General features: G+C 41.8%; 1 protein-coding gene across 6 annotated transcripts in view; it reads right to left on the reverse strand.

The window, feature by feature from the left end:
• LOC125455041 (metabotropic glutamate receptor 1-like) overlaps positions 1-20,502 on the reverse strand; it is a 248,161-nt gene that overhangs the window by 170,973 nt on the left and 56,686 nt on the right. For all 6 annotated transcript variants that reach the window (XR_007248131.2, XM_048536538.2, XM_048536541.2 and 3 more), the window contains exon 3: positions 13,055-13,304. Coding sequence is in view for 5 of the 6 variants with exons in the window: in XM_048536538.2 (XP_048392495.1) it covers positions 13,055-13,304 (250 nt within the window). In the remaining variant the exon portion in view is untranslated. The remainder of the gene's footprint in view (positions 1-13,054; positions 13,305-20,502) is intronic.

Genomic DNA, 20,502 nt, shown 5'->3' on the forward strand with positions numbered 1-20,502 from the left:
CAAGGCATCGACTGTTTCATTGTTTTACAAAAATAAATGCCTGCAGGAAATGAAACTGTTTTGGATCCCTGAGGAGGTGTATCCGACAATGCGGTGCTGTGTACTGATTGTGGAGATTTTTTATTTAATTTGTTTAGAAACTTTGGCTACAGATAAAATCCCTAATTTTCACCTTCATAGAGGGAAGGAAACATTAACTGGAGAATCAGTTGTGCCTTAAAAATAGAGACTGACTGAAAGTGGTTGTTGGATTCAGAGCTGCATGCTTGTAATTTATAAGTTTACAAATAAATGCTCATTAAATTGTGTAAATGTTGGCTACAGTTGTATCCTTCACCAACTGGCCTTCTGGAGCGTTGTAAGACCTGAACAGCATTCATGCTTTCGGCTGATAAATGGCAAGTAATAATCAAACCACAAAAGTGCCGAGCAATGACCATCTCCAGAAAGAGAGAATCTAACCATCTCCCCTTGACATTCAACAACATTATGATTTCTGAATTCTCACAACCAACACCCCGGTGGTCACTGTTGACCAGAAATCCATTGAACGAATCCCATTAACACCAGTCCCATGGTTACAAGAGCAGGTCAGGGTCTGCAATTCATGCCTCTCCAAAGTCTTTCCACTATCGATGTGGCACATACTGGGACCTTGATGGATTACATCATGTTTGCCTGTTTATAGCTGCAATGATACTCAAGAAGCTCAACACCATCCAGAATAAAATAATCTGCTTGACTGGCACCATACCCGCATTCATTGTCTACCATCAGTGTGATGGCAGCAATGTGTACTGTCAACAAGATCCACGGCAACAATTCAGTAACAGTACCTTTCAAGTATGTGACCATTACTACCTAGAAAACAAATGTTAACAATTGCGTTGCCACCTGAAAGGTTCCTTCCAAATCCCACACCATCAGGACTTGGAATTAGGTTTCTCTTCCATCTTCATTGGATTTTATTGCAATATTTAAATCAGATTGATCATTGAAGTCGCTCCCAACAGAGTGGTATCTCATCATTACCTTCCATTGGCAATTAAGAATGGGCAATGAATGCTGGTCTTTTGACCAATATCCACATCCCATGAGCAAATTAAAAGAAATGGTGACAGTTGTATTTACACAAATTGGGAGAAAAGTGAAGGGGCGAAATGAGGCAATTATTTTCCTTTCATTCTGCCCATTCTCCTGAGTCCAAGGACCTCTTCTTTGGATTTAGGATTCTATTATCTGTTCCATCTTTCTTGAATTGTGGGAAGGAAGCAGAGGTTGGGTGGCTTCTGTCTACATTGCACCTGATACTTGTGCTGTAATGGACCAGCCTCAGAGGCAGGGAATAGAACCGCCGGGGACCCGTCCGCATACACCCACCAGGAGACAACTGATAGACTTTCAGAGATAGCAGGAGCTGCTGGTGCTGGAGAATCTGAGATAACAAGGCATAGAGCTGGATGAACACAGCAGGCCAAGCAACATCAGAGGAGCAGGAAAGCTTGACATTTCGGGTCGGGACCTTTCAGCTCTTGTTTCAGATTATATTATCACCATGGGGACCCTGTAAGTTGATTTATTTATATCTGCATTTCTAATTGCGGGAAAACCATTCATAGAATGTAGAAGCATAAAATATTCAATTGGTCCACTCTAAGATAACAAAGTGTGGGGCTGGATGAATACAGCAGGCCAAACAGCATCTTAAGGAGCACAAAAGCTGACGTTTCGGGCCTAGACCCTTCATCAGAAAAGGGGGATGGGGAGAGGATTCTGAAATAAGTAGGTGAGAGGGGGAGGCGGACTGAAGATGGATGGAGGAGAAGATAGGTGGAGAGGAGAATGTGGGTGGGGAGTTAGGGAGGGATAGGTCAGTCCAGGGAGGACGCACAGGTCAAGGGGGCAGGATGAGGTTAGTAGGTATACAATGTGGTATACTGCATCCGCTGTACCCGTTGTGGCTTCCTCTACATTGGGGAAACCAAGTGGAGGCTTGGGGACCGCTTTGCAGAACACCTACGCTCGGTTTGCAATAAACAACTGCACCTCCCAGTCGCAAACCATTTTAACTCCCCCTCCCAATCCTCAGACAACATGTCCATCATGGACCTCCTGCACTGCCACAATGATGCCACCCGAAGGCTGCAGGAACAGCACCTCATATTCCGCTTGGGGACCCTGCAGCCCAATGGTATCAATGTGGACTTCACAAGCTTCAAAATCTCCCCTCCCCCCACTGCATCCCAAAACCAGCCCAGCTCGTCCCCGCCTGCCTAACCTGTTCTTCCTCTCACCTATCCCCTCCACCCACCTCAAGCTGCACCTCCATTTCCTACCTACTAACCCCATCACGTCTCCTTGACCTGTGTGTCCTCCCTGGACTGATCTATCCCCTCCCTAACTCCCCACCCATACTGTCCTATCCACCTATCTTCTCCTCTATCCATCTTCAGTCCACCTCCCCCTCTCTCCCTATTTATTTTAAAATTCTCTCCCCATCCCCCTTTTCTGATGAAGGGTCTAGGCCCGAAACGTCAGCTTTTGTGCTGCTAAGATGCTGCTTGGCCTGTTGTGTTCATCCATCAACACTTTGTTGTCTTGGATTCTCCAGCATCTGCAGTTCCCATTATCTCTGATCACAATTGGTCCACTCTGCCAGTTCTTTGAAAGGGTAACCCAATTATTTCAATTCCCATGCTCTTTCTTATTGTCCTGCTTCTTTTTCATGTATTCATCTCCATCTCTTCTGAAAGTTACGACCAAATTTGCTTCCACCCCCTTTTTGAGAAATGCATTTCACATACTCACATATCCTTCTTTTGCGGTTTGTCAGTGATGGCACTCTGTCAAGCTAACAGTGCCCCAAGCGTTTTGCTGCCGTGTCAGGGGAGAATGAAGTACTGACCTCAGACTGACAGCTTTGTCACTATTTCTTGCAATAGCCATCATTAAGTATCTAATTACTATTCAGCATTATCCCCAGCTTCCTCAACTTACATTCGGTCCCCTCACAATAACTAATTGTCAGATCAGTTGAAATTTTTGTAGCCTCCTAATTGCAACTGTGGCTCTTTGAGATTCAATGTATGATCATAGAACATAGAACATTACAGCACAGTACAGGCCCTTCGGCCCTCGATGTTGTGCCGACCTGTCATACTGATCTGAAGCCCATCTAACCTACACTATTCCATGTACGTCCATATGCTTGTCCAATGATGACTTAAATGTACTTAAAGTTGGAAAGTTGAATCAGTGGGTAATGCGTTTGTTTCTTTCTCGGAAGCCTAGAGGTTCAAGACCCATTGCTAAGACTGGTACGCTTAATCTACGCTTTTGCAGATATCATCTTTTGGGTCAGAGGTTAGCACAAGGCCCCATCTGCCCTTTCAGGTGAATGTAAAGCATCTCATGACACTATCTCAAAGTAGGGCAGTTGAGTTCTCCATGGTACATTGCTCATATTTATCCTTCAATCAATATCACCGAGAAACTGATGAACTGGTAAACAGGTTCAATCACTGCTCTTCGCACCTTGATTTGTGCATTTTTGATGTTACAACAAAATCTGCCTTCCAAAAGGTATTTAGTCAGTGTTAAAGTGATGTGAAGCATCTTGCGTGATGACAAATGTTATAGAAGTTAAAAGTTCTTTCTGTTCTTCTTTATAGCTAGGTATCAGTTCAACCTTTCGAGTGAGGATACAGTGACTAACACAGGATTGAGCTGATAAAATAAGAGCCTTGGTTTAAATTTAAAGTTGCTGAATTCAATGAGAAGCGGAGATAAGTACTGCCCGTACAAGGGGAACCCAGTTAATAATGAATCTTAGGACCCACTAATGTTGCAACAAAAGTGTTATAAGTGAAGAGCCGGTTTGCTGCTAACACTTTGCTTCCTACACCACAGAGTCTGCATGACCCAATAAACTACTTATAAGGACAAGCTCCCTGGAGAGACCTGATGTAGCGGGCTTTGGACAAAATGTGTTATCATTATCTATTGAATCTATCAGCTCTGCAATGAGACAAGGAAGGCTTGAGGGCTCGTAGTGGAAGCCGATGGCCTAGAGGTGTTATCACTGGACTGTTAATCTAGAGACCCAGATAAAGTTCTGGTGACCTAGATTCAAATCCTGCCACGGAAGATGGTAGAATTTGGATTCAATAAGGAAAAACCTTGGAATTAAGAATCTAATAATGATCATGAATCCATTGCTGATTGTTGAGGGCAAAATACCCCATGTGGTTCACTGATGTCCTTCAGGGAAGGAAACTGCCATCCTTACCTGGTCTGGCCTCCATGTAACTCCAGACCCACAGCAATGCAGTTGCCTCTTAACTGCCCAATGGGCAATTAGGGATGGGCAATAAATGCTGGTCCAGTCAGCAATGCACTCATCCTGGGAATGAATACAGGGGAAAAAAATGTGGTGAAGTGAATATCCCTACTTCTAGGTTCAAGTCATTATCTGAGCAGGTTGGTTAAGAGAAATCTATACAAGGAAAGCTCAAAAGACTCAGGTGAGGTAAAAAAGATGCAGTGCCACATGTGATAAGAATTTACTGTGATTATACGTGTAAGAATGGCTCAAAGAATCACAGAAGTGTTACAGTGCAGAAGGAGATAAATCAACCCATTGTGCTAGCGCTGGCTTGTTAAATGAGCACCATTACCTCATACTAATTTACTGCATTTTCCTGCTACTCTTGCGCATTATTTTTACTCAGATAACAACCAATGCTGAGGAAGGGTCACCGGATCTGAAACATTAACTCTGTTTTCTCCTTCACAGATGCTACCAGGCCTGCTGAGCTTTTCCAGCAATTTTGTTTACGTTCCTTACATCCAGTGCTGTCTTGAAAGCCACAGTTGAACCACACTTCCAGGCAATTCATCCCATGCCGTAATGACTCACAGACTGAAAAAGTTCTTCTTCACTTCACCCTTGCTTCTTTTGCAGGTCACCTTAAAAAGTTCCCAGTGAGCTTCAAGCCCCTTGTTGGAGGCCAACACAGTCTACTCACAGGGGTGTAATCAGTTCAGGACTGGCCCACGTTCCTGATGCAGGAGGATAACAAGCGAAAGGCACAGCGAGCAAATGCTCACAGCAACCTGAGCAGGCCCTAACACATTAATCAGCCTTCAAAAGGTTTCATAGGAACATGAGTAGACCCTTCAGTTCCTCAACTGCAGTCATTTAAGTAATGGTCGATCTGCGCCTTAAATCCATTAACGCGTCAGTTCTGTAACCCTTAACGTCGTTAGTTATCAAAATTAAAAGTTAAAATTAAAATTAGTTATCAAATTCAGGCTTGTGTTCTTTGAGTGTAACTGAAGTTCAGCAGTGTTGTTGGAGATGAGACCTCCATGTTTTGTGATATCTTTGCTGTGAAGGAATATTTCTGATATGAATCCATGAATGGCCTAGACTAATTTTGAGATGATAACCCTTTGCTTTGGATTCCCTGACCTATCAATTCCTTTAATGAGCTGAAAAAAGGTAGTTACATCAGGCACTCAATCTTTTACATGAAAGGAGTATAAGGTAAATTTATGGTCACTTGGTCATGTTCATAAATCAACCTGTCAGAATGAGCCTATTCCATTTCTAGCTGCAAATACCATCTGTACTTGTCATACCTGTGCATGAAGGGCAAACTGTTTTATAATTGTTTGGAAAAAACCTACTGGTGGGGACACTTTCGAGCTGCTGAAGCATCTTCTATGCAGTGACTTTTGGTAGAATTTCACAGGACAGCATTAAGAGGTGGAAGGAATAGTTAAGTGGTAATGCATTTACAAAAATTTAGACAAACTCCTTATGCTCCACACCAGCCTCCACTTACATTGTCACTCTATCCTTCTGTGAGTTCTCAACATTTCTCAATAAAGATTTTTGTCCTGAATTTCATATTGAGCAGGATGAGTCATGACAACACTTTCTCTATGTCTATCCTATTGCGTTCCTCTATTATTTTAAAATGCCTTTTACGTCAGCCATATGATCAGTAGATCACAGAAATTGTGAAGTAGAGGTAGACTCCCACCATCTAGAAGGACAAGGACAAAATACAGGGGAGCACCAATGCCTGCAAATTTCGCTTCAAATAACAGCCTGTTCTGACTTTGAAATAAACAGCTGCCCCTTCACTGTCACTGGATGGACGTTGAAAACTTATTTCCTAGTGGCACTGTCGGAGGGCCTACTGTCATTTTCCCATGGACTATACTGCCTCAAGGACACTGCTCACCACCACCCTCTCTAAAGTAATTCAAGAGCAGCGATAAACGCTGGCTCAACTAACAATTACCACATCACGTGAGCAAATATGTTTTAAGAATCACAGAACTAACTCCTGGTCATGCTGCAGTCAGACTCAAGCTACACTCTGATAGTATCGGGGTCTGTGTACGCTGGCATAATGATAGGGGTCTGTGTACACTGAAGTGATGATAAGGGTCTGTGTACACTGAAGTGATGATAGGGGTCTATGTACACTGTGTGATGATAGGGGACTGTGTACATTGGTGTGATGATAGGGGCCTGTGTACACTGGTGTGATGATAGGGGACTGTGTACACTGGTGTGATGAAAGGGGTCTATGTACACTGGTGTGATGATAGGGGTCAGTGTACATTGGTATGATGATAGGGGACTGTGTACATTGATGTGATGATCGGGGTCTGTGTACATTGGTATGATGATAGTGGTCTGTTTACACTGGTGTGATGATAGGGGACTGTGTATATTGGTGTGATGATAGGGGACTGTGTATATTGGTGTGATGATAGGGGTCTGTGTACACTGGTGTGATGATAGGGGTCTATGTACACTGGTGTGATGATAGGGGTCTATGTACACTGGTGTGATGATAGGGAACTGTGTACACTGGTGTGATGATAGGGGTCAGTGTACATTGGTATGATGATAGGGGACTGTGTACATAGATGTGATGATCGGGGTCTGTGTACATTGGTATGATGATCGGGGTCTGTGTACACTGGTGTGATGATAGGGGTCTATGTACACTGGTGTGATGATAGGAGACTGTGTACATTGGTGTGATGATCGGGGTCTGCGTACATTGGTATGATGATAGGGGTCTGTGTACACTGGTGTGATGATAGGGGTCTATGTACACTGGTGTGATGATAGGGGACTGTGTATATTGGTGTGATGATAGGGGTCTGTGTACACTGGTGTAATGAAAGGGGACTGTGTATATTGGTGTGATGATCGGGGTCTGTGTACACTGGTGTGATGATTGGGGTCTATGTACACTGGTGTGATGATAGGGGACTGTGTATATTGGTGTGATGATAGGGGTCTGTGTACACTGGTGTGATGATAGGGGACTGTGTATATTGGTGTGATGATCGGGGTCTGTGTACACTGGTGTGCTGATAGGGGTCTATGTGCACTAGTGTGATGATAGGGGACTGTGTATATTGGTGTGATGATCGGGGTCTGTATACATTGGTGTGATGATAGGGGTCTGTGTACACTGGTGTGATGATAGGGGTTTGTGTACATTGGTGTGATGATAGGGGTCTATGTACATTAATGTGATGATCGGGGTCTGTGTACATTGGTATGATGATAGGGGTCTGTGTACACTGGTGTGATGATAGGGGTCTATGTACACTGGTGTGATGATAGGGGACTGTGTATATTGGTGTGAAGATAGGGGTCTGTGTACACTGGTGTAATGAAAGGGGACTGCGTATATTGGTGTGATGATCGGGGTCTGTGTACACTGGTGTGATGATAGGGGTCTATGTACACTGGTGTGATGACAGGGGACTGTGTATATTGGTGTGATGATAGGGGTCTGTGTACAGTGGTGTGATGATTGGAGACTGTGTACATTGGTTTGATGATCGGGGTCTATGTACACTGGTGTGATGATAGGGGTCTGTGTACATTGGTGTGATGATAGGGGTCTATGTATATTAATGTGATGATAGGGGACTGTGTATATTGGTGTGATGATCGGGGTCTATGTACACTGGTGTGATGACAGGGGTCTGTGTACACTGGTGTGATGATAGGGGTCTGTGTACATTGGTGTGATGATAGGGGTCTATGTACATTAATGTGATGATAGGGGACTGTGTATATTGGTGTGATGATCGGGGTCTGTGTACATTTGTGTGATGATAGCAGTCTCAGACCACAGCAGAAGCTTCCAGTTTAATCAGTTTTTGCTAAGTGCCAGCTCAGATATCAGAACCACTCCCACCGCCATCCTGGCGGATGCAGGATGTGAGAGGTGGGGCAAAAGCATTGTGGAGGAGGAGAAAATTGCTATCCAGTTGTCCAACATGGTTTCTGCCTCAACTGTAGCACTTTGGGATTCAGAGCTGCAAGGCCTGATTATAAGACAGATATCCTGTCAAATAGCCAAATTGTCTAATGAGGTGTGTACAAACATATTCTACTCAATCTGGGGCAGAAAATGAAGGAATTTGCCACTTTGCTCAGTTACTAATCCTCTCACCTCTTAGCCACTGGAAGTTTTGGATATAAACCACACTCCAGGGACTTGACGATTAGGTTTACACTTCAATACAACATCACAGGAATGCTGCACTGTCAGTGTGCACTATCCTTTGGATGAGATGAGGCCCTATCTAATCTCCAAAACAGATGTAAAAGATCTTGGTGGGATGTGGACATGGCTGGCTGGCTAGCATTTATTGCCCATCCCTAGTTGCCCTTGAGAAGGTGACATTGAGCTGCCTGCTTGAACCACCGCAGTCCACGTGTTGTAAGTTGACCCACAATGCCCTTAAGGAGGGAATTCTATTTTCATCCAGCTACTCTGAAGGGACAGTGATACATTTCCAAGTCAGGGTGGTGAATGGCTTGGCGGGGTATTTGCAGGTTGTGGTGTTCTCATACATCTGCTGCCCTTGTCTTTCCAGATGGAAGTGGTCATGGGTTTGGAAGGTGCTGTCTGAGGATTTATGGTAAATTTCGGTGGTGCATCTGGTAGACAGTACACATTGTTGCTACTGAGCAGTGAGTTGGTGGTGGATGGAGTTGATGTTTGTGGATTGTGAATGTTTTGTCCTGGATGGTGTCAAGCTTCTTGAATGTAGTTTGAGGTGCACCCGTGTAATATTGTGGGGAGTATTACATCAAACTCCTGACTTGTGCCTCATAGATGGTGGACTAGCTTTGGGACTCAGGAGATGAGTTACTTGCTGCAGAATTCCTAGCCTCTGACCTGCTGTTGTAGCTACTGTATTTATGTGGTGAGTTCAGTGAGTTTCTGGTCAATGGTAACTTCAAAGATCTAGATTGTGGAAGATTCAGTGATGGTAACACCATTGAATGTCAAAGAGGTTACAATTAGATTGCCTCTTATTGTCTCCTATGGCACCCTAAGAACTGTAGAGGGTTCTCCCATGTGCTGGCCCTTAACGAACATTAATTAAAAAAAATTGTTTGTTGCACATGTCTGTTTGTGGGACTCTCGTGGCTGGGTTGGATGCCATACAGTATAAGGGTAACTACAATTCAAAAAGTGCTTCTGTGACTTCAAGACATCCTGCAGTTGTGGAAACTGTTATGTCAATGGAAGCTGATGGGATTCAAACATTTGCAGGGTTGGGTAAGGAGATGACTAACCATGATTATAAAGTTCAACTAATGCACCACATATACCAATTCTGAAATGTTTTCATTTGTTTTATTAATTTGCAGGATTGATGGAATCTGCTTACAATGTGTATTTAATTTTGCCATTTCAAAGTGACTGCCGGTACAGAGGGAATATAGGAATTCTCAACTCTAAACAGAACATTTGATTGTGTTTTGGAAATGTAGTCGCTCTTGTGTTGGTAAACGCAGCAGTCAATCTAAGCACAGAAAGATGCCATAAAAAAGCAGTGTGATATGATCAGTTAAATTGAGTTTCTGATGCTGTTGATGGCTAACTATCTGCCAGGCAAACTCTTCTCCTCTTCTTTGAACAGAGACATTGACTCCTTTATATCAGCCTGTCTGAACCAGCAGAGCCTCAGTTTAACATCTCCTCCTATCCCCAAGAACACAGCACTCTCTCAGATCAAATATTCTGCTAAGTTTCTGGTTGGAAGCCAATATCAAACGGATATACTCGTCATTACTTATTGCTGTTTGCAGCACCCTTCGCTACAATGATATTGGCTACACTTCACAAGCACTTCATTGACTTTAAAAAATGCTCGAAAATGTGCCTGCTGTAGCTTGATCTTCCTGTAATTGTTCTTCTCATCTAGGATTTTCATTGGAAGGGAACAATTTTGACAAAATTATGTACAATGTAATGAGCAATGACAACTCTCCACGTTCAGTAAACCCACATAGACAGCAAGTTAAATCAATGATCTCTTGGTTGGCACAGATTTCTGCCCTTCAAGTGTGACATGGGATACTTAACTTAAAGGACAGGCAGTTTAACATCTCATCTGATAATCAACGGTGAACTCTCTCCCAGTACACTCTTATAACAGCATGGACAAACTGAATCGCAGACTGCCATTTAAACACAACATCTTATAACCTCAAGTGCTGACTCTGGGCCAAGCAGGCAGTTCAATGACAGAAGCATTTGAATGCCATCTCTTACATGCCCAAATCTAATGACCACATCCGTAATAAAAATGACCAATAATATGCTGAAGAACGCTTGTAAACAATATGACTGAGGCAATTTCACTGAAATGGTTGCTTTGTACCAAGGAATGTCTCGAGAAGTTAAGGATTTATGATACCATAGTCCATCCATCAGCCCAAGGAATTCATAGAGATACCTAGGTACAGTGATGACTATGCTGCCTTATAAGCAATTGAATCAGGCTTGGCTCCCAGCCAGCATAAGTTCTACATTTTATATTCAGGAACTAGGTAGATATAGCTGTTCTGGCTAAAGGGACCGTTGGACATTGCGGGGAAGGCAGGATTAAGACATTGAGCTTGATGAACAGCTTGATCATTTCCTGTGTTGGTGATGCCATTTCCTGTTCTTTTTCTCAGGGGATGGTAGATTGGCTCCAAATCAACGTGTTTGTTGATGGAGTTGAATCAAACACATTGATTTGGAGTCAATCTACCATTCCCTGAGAAAAAGAACAGGAAAATGACATCACCAACACAGGAAATGACATCACCAACCCAAGGAAACCTAACCAGATAAATAGAAAGCGGGACATAACACCAGCGCTTCACCGGAGGCTCACTGATGATGTTACCTAGAATGTTGACGAAATGTCTGAAAACTAACCTTTCAGCTCAGCGAGCAAACTTACATCCAGAACCTCAACTTGAGCCTCAAATCTTCTCAAAACTCGCTACCAAATGTCTTTATATTTTATTAAAGGTATTTTCTCTGTAATAATAATCATAGAATGGGGAAGGGTGAGAAGTGTCCACCCTCCATGGTTAGTTCACAAAGAGAATGATGGCCCATAGAAAATCCTTAGTAACTGTTCTACTCAATCTTTCACACCCACCTGAGAGGACATTAGGCACTCAGTTTAAGCTCTCACCCAAAAGCTAGCATCCTTGAGAGAACAGCATTTGTTCAATGCCGTGCTCAAATGTCTGGATGAGTTGCTCAGTCCTTCGCAGTGGTACTGAGCTTCTGACTCAGTGGTATGTTGTGCGAAGAGACTCAATATGGACAGATTAACCATAAATGTACTAACCACGGGGCACATACTTGATGTGAGAGGCATGAGTTTTCAGACGGGAGTGTTTCCTAGCCTGCCAGTGAAAGGGTTCTCACTCAGCCTGTTGATCTGACTCAGCAGTGCTGCCTGGAGCGGTGGCCACTGCTGGAACTACAAGCAATCCCCAGAGTTAAAGCAGACACTGGAACAGAGGGGAGGACAGGGGGCAGTGGAGAGAAAAGTTTGGCAGTCTTGAGAGGTAAGGTCAAGAGGTTACAAACGCAGAAATATAGAAAATAGGAGCAGAAGGAAGCCCTTCAGAATTGCTCTGCCATACAATATACTCATTGCTGATCATCCAACTCAGTACCCTGTTTCCACTGTCTCCCTCTTTTGATCCATTTAGTCCTAAGAACTGTATCTAACATATTGAAAACATTTAGTGCTTTGGCGTCAACTACTTTTGACGGCAGAGAATTTCACAGGCTTGCCACTTTCTGGGTGAAGAAATTTCTCCTCATATCCTTAGCTCGCAACCAAAGGGCAGGTCGGAGTGTTGCTGAGATGCAGAGCTTGTGGGGTGTGGGGTTAGGGGGAGTAGAGTGCTGAACCCAGAGAGGGCATCAATAATTTAGGCATATTCTTTGCCCTCTCTGAGTCAACATCAATGATGGGTGATCTGCTGGGCATTACCCTCAACCCCTGTCCATCAATGTCTCCTGCCAGTTGAAATGTTGTCAATTATTGAAGTGCTGTCTGAGGGCCTCAATCAGGATTGGGGTGTTGGGGCCACCTTAAGACTCACCCACAGCCCACTGTAAAATTGCTGCCCAGACACAGTTTGGTGGGAAGGTAATGGGAATACCACCCAGGTGATTTGAAGGGCTGCCCTGCCAATGGTGGGGGATGGCAAAGCTCTGTCAGTGGTGATCTTGAGACACGTGAAAGGTAAAGCTGCCGTTGTCTTCCTGGATCCCAGGGCTGTTGTCTCATCGGAGACAGATGACTGGTGGGTGTTTTAACCTGAGGGTCACCACAACTCAGGTGAGGGGAGAAGATGAGAAAGAGAGTCCTTCATGGTCACCTGCAACTGAACCCATGCTGTTGGCATCATTCTGCATCACATACCAGCTGTCTAGCCAAATGAGCTAAATTCTGTGATCTTCAGTTGTATATTGATGAGACAATTGACTTCTGAAATCTACACTAATATGTACATTAAGGGGATATCCAGAAGTACCATTACATACTAATGCAAAGCAAATATACTGTTGTGTTATCGCACAGTGACATTAGAGGATATTCTGTAGTCCCTCCGCACAGTAACTCAATAAAGGATATGTAACAGCATGACACAATTGTACCAGAAAGTGAACAGAAATCTGCTTACCTGCCGATCAGTAGAAACTCGCCTAGTACCCCAAGTCTTCGCATCGCCATAAGTAGGCCTCTCACTGTCATTCCCTCGCAGAAACAGACGACAACTCTTGCTTTAGGCAGTCTTTCCCTTAATTTTCTTAGGAGTCTGTCAAAGGCTTTCTCCCCAGCATTGCTGTAGATTTTCCCTGAGTGTGCAATGCACAGTCCTTCCTGAGCAGCTAACTCCTTGAAAGCCTCCATCCCACTCTCTCCATAGTTTCCTAAAACAGATATGAGACGCTTTTGATTATGAGTTAATCTGCAGAATGAACGCAAGGTGTGGTCATAGCATTATCTTAGACAGTGCCAGTTGTAGCTAAGTGGCAGCACTCTTACCTCAGAGTCAGGAGATTGTGGGTTTCAGCCCCACTTCAAAATCTTAAACAGGTAATTTAAATCATCATTCAAGTTTGGAGTACTGAGGGAGTGCTGCATTTTAAAGGTATTGTTTTTAGGATGACATGTTAAACTAAGGTCCTGTTTTTCCTCTCAGATGGACCCAGAAGAGTCACAGGGTCATTGAGTCATAGAGACGTACAGTATGGAACCAGACCCTTCGGTCCAACTTGTCCATGCTGACCAGATCAACTACATTAATCTAGCCCCTTGTTTTGAAGGAGACTGGGGGGAAAGTGGTGGTTTTCCTAATGTCTTCACCAACATTTACCCATCTATCAAAATCACTAGAAAATAAGTTATCTGCACATTTGATTTACTTCTGCATATGGCACTTTGCTATGTACAAATTGGCCACCATGTTTCCTACATGCTCCTGCAGAGACAATTCTTCCACGGAACATTGGTGGCTGTAAAGCATTTTGGGGATTCCTGAGAGCATGGATTTTGCTATACAACTGGACATCTTGTTTCCTTGTTAAATAACAGGATGAAAGTTTAACTACTTGAAATTTGTAAATCACCAATATTTCACTGATCTTTAGTGATCCAAAGTTGACTTGTTAGTTTCTTTCATCCTAGCGGAGAATGTTGTGAACACTGTTGTACTAAATGATTGCTTCTTAAGAGGTTAGTGCTGAAAAGTGAAATAAGATCCACCCACGATGCTCCTGTCGTAAGGCTTTACAGGGGGTAATCATCTCTGTATTTTGAAAGAGTACTGTGTCCAGTTCACAGTGCTCTGTTATAGAAAGGGTATTATTAAGCTGGAGAGTATTCAGAATGTTGCTGGGAATGGAGGGCTTGAGTTATAAGTAGAGGCTGGATAGCCTGGCACATCTTGCGCTGGAATGTAAGAGGTTGAGAGGGGACCTTATAGAGATTTATAAAATCACGAGAGGTACCGAGGAGGTGAATGGCAGCTGTCTTTTCTGTATGGTGGGGGGATTTCTGGACTAGCAGGCAAATTTTTTAAAGGAAGAGAAGAAGGGTTTAAAAAACACAGGAGAGGCAATTGTTTTACATGCACTGAGGTCTGTGTGGAATGAGCTTCCAGAGGAAGTGGTGTTTGTGGGTACAGTTACAATGTTGAAAAGACATTTAGATAAGTACATGAATAAGAAATATTTGAATGTATATGGGCCAAGTGCAGGCACGTGGGTCTAGTTTAGTTTGGGATCATCGTTGGCATGGACTGGTTGCACTAAAGGGTCTGTTTCTATGCTGTAGGGCTCTATAACTCTATGTAGGCCCACCGTCTAGGTCCCCTCATATTCTTAGTAATAATGTCTGTTATATAAATTTAACTTGTGCTTGGTTGCTGTCATGTAATAATTCCCGTCTTGTAATAGACAAGAGCATCTTCATGTTAGACTTCCTAATGTATTTTCTTTGCCACATAAGACAAAGCAGGCCTGGTCAATCGCAAACTAAAAGGAGGATAGTGGCAGCAAATGTATCTTCTGGAGACCACGAGTGCAGCTAGCTCATACAACATGATGAACAGTGATCAGGATCTATAATACTATAAATTAAAGCAAAATGCTGCAGATGCTGGACATCTAAAAGAGAAACAGAAAACGCTGGAGAAACTCAATAGGCCTGGGAGCATCTGTGGAGCGAGAAATAGAGAAGAAACATTTTGAGCCCAACGACTTTTCTTCAGAAATGGAGAGGCTTTGAAAATTGTAAATTTTATATGTTGTTGACGAAGAGGTAGGAGGAGCTAGTGGAACAGATGGTGAGTGTGCGCGGAGCGAAAGACAAGAGGAGTGCTAGTGGGAATAAAAGAGAAATCTGGGAGCAAAAGTAGGCTTTGATGATAGATGCGAGTAGTAGAAAATAGGTCATTTCTGCCGAGATGGAATACAAAGATATTGGGAGGAAAGACATGTAATCAAAACGGAGGATTGTGTGCACGCTGTGAAGTTGTTGAACTTAATGTTGAGTTCTGAAGGCTGTAAAGTACTTAAGCAGAAAAGGAGGTGCTGTTCCAACAATTCCTATCGGGCTTTGCTGGACCACTGCAGCAGGTCTTGGGCAGAAATGTTAGCAGAGTGGTGTACTGAAATTGAAAACAACTGAAAGGTTGGAGTCATTTTTATGGACTGGGCAAAATGGTCACCCAGTCAGCATTTGGTCTCACCAATGTAGAGAAGACACAAAGTGAGCATCATATACTGTAGATCAGATCGAAAGTAAAACAAAAAAAAATCATACAACAAATACTTCACACAATTAAATAGAAATGTTTTGTGCACTAGTTTAAAATGGTTGCAATGGAAATACACTACTTCTGCTTTTTGTCATTACTATTTAAATTTGTAATCTGTAATTTAGTCGCATAAGCAGTCTTTAAAGACAAAACAACTGCAATACAATTTCCAAGCTTAACCGAATGTAGTGCTATACATTTGTATCGGCGGAGGAGAGAAACAACTTAAATTTGAACAGTGCTGTGCTGCTGGCTCAGTTGGTACATGACTGACAATTCCTTTGAAATATGGGAGCTGAGATATCCAAAGTTCAGCCAGTGCCAGTAATGTCATATGGATGTAAAAATGAACAGAATTACCATGACTTGGAAAAGGGCAAGTTGGAAATCTGTTTTGGATACATTTGAGAAATCTAATGGAAAAATGATAATTTGTAATCTCAAGGAAGCCTCATTATTTATGCAGCAGCATTTATGTAGAAAACTATTCTAGGGCACTTTACAGAGGCATAACCTGAGAAAAGAAAGATGTCAAGCTAATAAAGGAGAGTTAACAGGGATGACCACTAACTTGGGCAATGAACTGAGGTGAAGGTGAGATTAGCAAGACACACAGGTTTAGGAACTGAATTCCAGTTTGAAATTTATTTTAACAAACAATGCACTTGCAACAAGGCAGCTTAATGTTTTGACTCATAGTGTTAGTAATTTGTCTATTTTATGGATTAGTTAGAAGGAAACCAGAAAATTATAATTGAATGTTATCACTTAGAACCATAGAGACATAAAGCTATTTAGCATGCAAACAGACCATTTAATCCAACATGCCCATGCCAACCAGACATCCTAAATAAATCTCGTCCCACTTGTGAGCATTTCGCCCATATTTCTCTAAACCCTTCCTATTCATGTATCCATCTAGATGCCTTTTAAATGCTGTAACTGTATCAGCCCACAATTCCTCTGACAGCTCATTTCATACACGCAACACCCTCTGTATGAAAAAGTCATTTTAGGTCCCTTTTCAATCTTTTCCATCTCACCTTAAACCCTCTAGTTTTGGACTCCCCCGCCAAGGAGAAAAGACTTTGTCTATTTACACTATCCATGCCCCTCATGATTTTGTGAACTTCTATAAGGTCACCCCTCAACCTCTGATGTTCCAGGGAAAATAGACCTAACCTGTTCAGCCTCTCCCTATAGCTCAAACCCTCCAACCCTGGCAACATCCTTGTAAATCTTTTCTGAACCCTTTTAAGTTTCACAACATCTTTCCTATAGCAAGGAGACCAGAATTTCACACCGCAACATGACCTCCCAACTCATACACTCAATGCACTGACCAATAAAGCCAAATGCCTTTTTCACTAACCTGTCTTTGACTCCACTTTCAAGAAACAATGAGCCTGCACCCCAAGGTCATTTTGATCAGCAACACTCATCAGGACCTTACTATTAAGTGTATAAGTCCTGCCCTGATTTGTTTTTCCAAAATGCAGCACCTCACATTTATCTAAATTAAACTCCATCTGCCACTGCTTGGCGCATTAACCCATCTGATCAAGATCTTGTTGAGGACACTTTCTTTACTGTCCACAACACTTCCAATTTTGATGTAATCTGCAAAGTTAGTAACCATTCCTCCTATGTTCACATCCAAATCATTTATATAAATGATGAGAAACAGTGGGCCCAGCATCAATCCTTATGGCACACCGCTGGTCACAGGCCTCCAGCCTAAAAAGCAACCCTCCACCACCACCTTCTTCTGCTGTTGAGCCAGTGCTATATTCAAATAGCTAGTTCTCCCTGTATTCCATATGACCACTTATATGGAAGAGTTTGCTTTTTCTTCTGTAAAATTATTCATTTTGCAATTTTAACTTTAAGTTATGGATAAATATTTTTGGCGGCTGAAATGGTAAATTATGGAGGCCCAAGATAAATAAATCATTTGTTTGATAGTACAGGCGTTTGGTTGTTGCTGAAAAGCAACAGATTTTGTAGAAGCTTGTCATAGTGCATTTGTCAGGAATATTCACAGGAATATTGATCTGAAGGGAGGACAACAGTTAGGTTATGTGAGTGAACTCTCATGTATCGTAAAAGTGGTATATCCTTTACTTTGATGCCTCTTAGGAATGGTTCTGACAAGTGCAAGACAAAAACCTGTTTTTACAAAATGTGTCTCTTGTCAGCAATTAATTAAAATCAATTACCAGACAGAGTGGGCTTTATCAACACATGCCTAAACTCTCAAGCAAAGATTGATATTTGCAATGATGTGGAAGTTGGGACTCACCTTGGTAACTTATCTAAGATATGAGGGAAGTACTATGTAGGGTTAAAAGGTTAGAAATGACCCAGTGATCTACTAGCCCTCCTTTACCCAATTAATGTTTTAGATTGGTAAATGATGCTGTTAAAATTTTAAGAGAAAATAATCGTCTACACACACGTGAAGTCTTGGCACAGTAAGACCAGCAACAGGCATTGCAAGGCTTACATCCTGAAATGCCAATTTGTATTCTGCATGTGGCTGCTTAATGTTGCAATTTGTGTACTGTTGTCCAAACCCAATTCAGTTTTGAATTTTAATGTCTACAGTATCCTCATATTACCCTTTGATTTGATTCAAAAAACACGGCTCAGAGGAGGAAGAATTGTGACACGCATACATTAGTCATGTAGCCCTTTCGTCTCTGATATTAAAATAAAATCTTACACGGGAAGAATGCAGCACTCCTGAACAGTACAAAACTACATTGATGAAATGTAGTTTTAATTCCTATGTGAGGAATAAGGAAGTAGTAATTTTCTAAACATTTTCACACAGATTAATTAATCTCTGTTTTAGTCTTTTACACTGAATCCAAATAATTTGCAATTTACGATAAGAGCGGGGTATTGGATTGTTGGTGATGCTTTGCCGAAGTTGGTTACTGAATCAGTAAGGCTGAATCAAACATGTCTTTATAAGGAATAAAATTATGAGGGGTTGGCAAGTCTGAAACCCCTTGAGCCATTTCCCCATTCATTTCAATCACTGTGCAGTTAAACACTCTCCACTTGCTTTGGTTCTGTTACAATAACTTATAAGTATCAGTCTTATAATTTCAAGTGTCCACTGTCTTTTAAGGGCAGAATTTCAGATTTTAATTACTTTTTTTAAATGAAGGTGTGCTTCTTGAGATTACCCTGGAATGGTCTGGCTCTAATTTTAAAGTATGCTCGTCCTCTGCTGAATTTGAACTCTTCAGGAAACAGTTTATATTTAACTGATCAAATCCATTAATGATCTTTCAGATCGGAATTACATTACATCCTTAGTTTTCTATACGTGAAGAACACAAGCCTCATTAATGCAACCTCTCATTTCTAGGTATCAGTTTGGTGAAATTGCATTACTTCTCTAAGGACAAGATATTCTTTCTGCTGTAGAGTCCCCAGAGCTCACAACTGTTCTGTAAATTGGGTCTTAGCAGAGCTTTTTGCACCAAATCATTACAATCTCTCATTTGTGTTCCAGTGCTCCTGAGATAAAGGCCAATGTTCTAATTGCCTTTCAAGTTATTTTTGGGTATCTGTCTTATAGCGATTTCTTCACATGGATCCCCTCATTCTTTTGCATTTCCCAGCTTTTCACAACTTACAAAATACTTTGATCCCTTTCTTTTCTTTGTCCAATGTGAATCACCAAATTTCCCTTCATTGAACTCCATATACACAGCTTTGTGCACTCACTTAATCAACCGATATCCTTTGCTACTTTGTTCTCCCATCTACGCTGCCTGAATTAGTGTCAACAGCAAACTCTTTTGGTCAGCTAAATCATTGATAACTATAACAGAAAGTTAAGGTTTCAACACATATCCCTGTGGGGAAATGACTAGTCCCAAGCCAATAATTTGAATACATACCCACAGTCTACTGACTCTCCATCTGCTGTTTCCAAGCTAAATCTGCTATCGACGTCAGTAGGTTGCCTCCGCGTTCTTCCACTGTTTTGTTTATTGATGGTCTGTTTTGTGGAACTTGATTGAAAGCCATCTGGAATTCCATATAAATAAACTTGCCTCAAACACTCCCTTACATGTCTCATTAGTTATCTCTTCAAAAAAAAATTTAATTTGATTCATTAGCTATGATTTGCACATACTTGCTGGCTCATTCTGATCAGCTTAGTTTGTCAAAATGTAAGAAACTAGTAACTTCCCCGTGACGGACATAAAGAATTAAAAAGTCTATAATTTGCATGTTTTTCTCTCCTATCTTTCTTAAGTAGTAGAGTAACAATAGCAATTTTTCAAAACAGGAGGACAATTCCTGAATCAATAGCTTCGGAACATCAATAGATACATTATTAAGCAACGTTTCAGAGCACAATGATCTTCTAATCAAATGAACAGAGCTGCCTTTAAAATTGTTAAAAAGAATAGTCATGTGCAATGGAAAAAGAAATAAATTTGTTTTAAAAATCATAAAATATGTGAATATATTGATGGCTGAAAAAATTCTAAACAGGGAAATGACAGTTTAACATCTTGAATTGATGTGCTATTGGATCTAAGCAGCTAATATTTGATGAACTTGGTTTACATGTGAAGAGTTATCACAGTGTGGATTGACACCATTATTGCTTATGGATAAGAAGAACAGTTGTTCTGGCAGTGCAGATCTTTTTCACATGACAATCTAAAAATCAGGCAGGTTCTGTAAAGAGCAAACATTTTGTCCTGCCCATTTTTAACCCAAAGAAGAAAGCCTGGCCATCACTTGGATGAAGCAGAAATCTATCTCCATGCTAA

Source organism: Stegostoma tigrinum, chromosome 9, assembly GCF_030684315.1.
Source record: "Stegostoma tigrinum isolate sSteTig4 chromosome 9, sSteTig4.hap1, whole genome shotgun sequence".
Taxonomy (NCBI): Eukaryota; Metazoa; Chordata; class Chondrichthyes; order Orectolobiformes; family Stegostomatidae; genus Stegostoma; species Stegostoma tigrinum.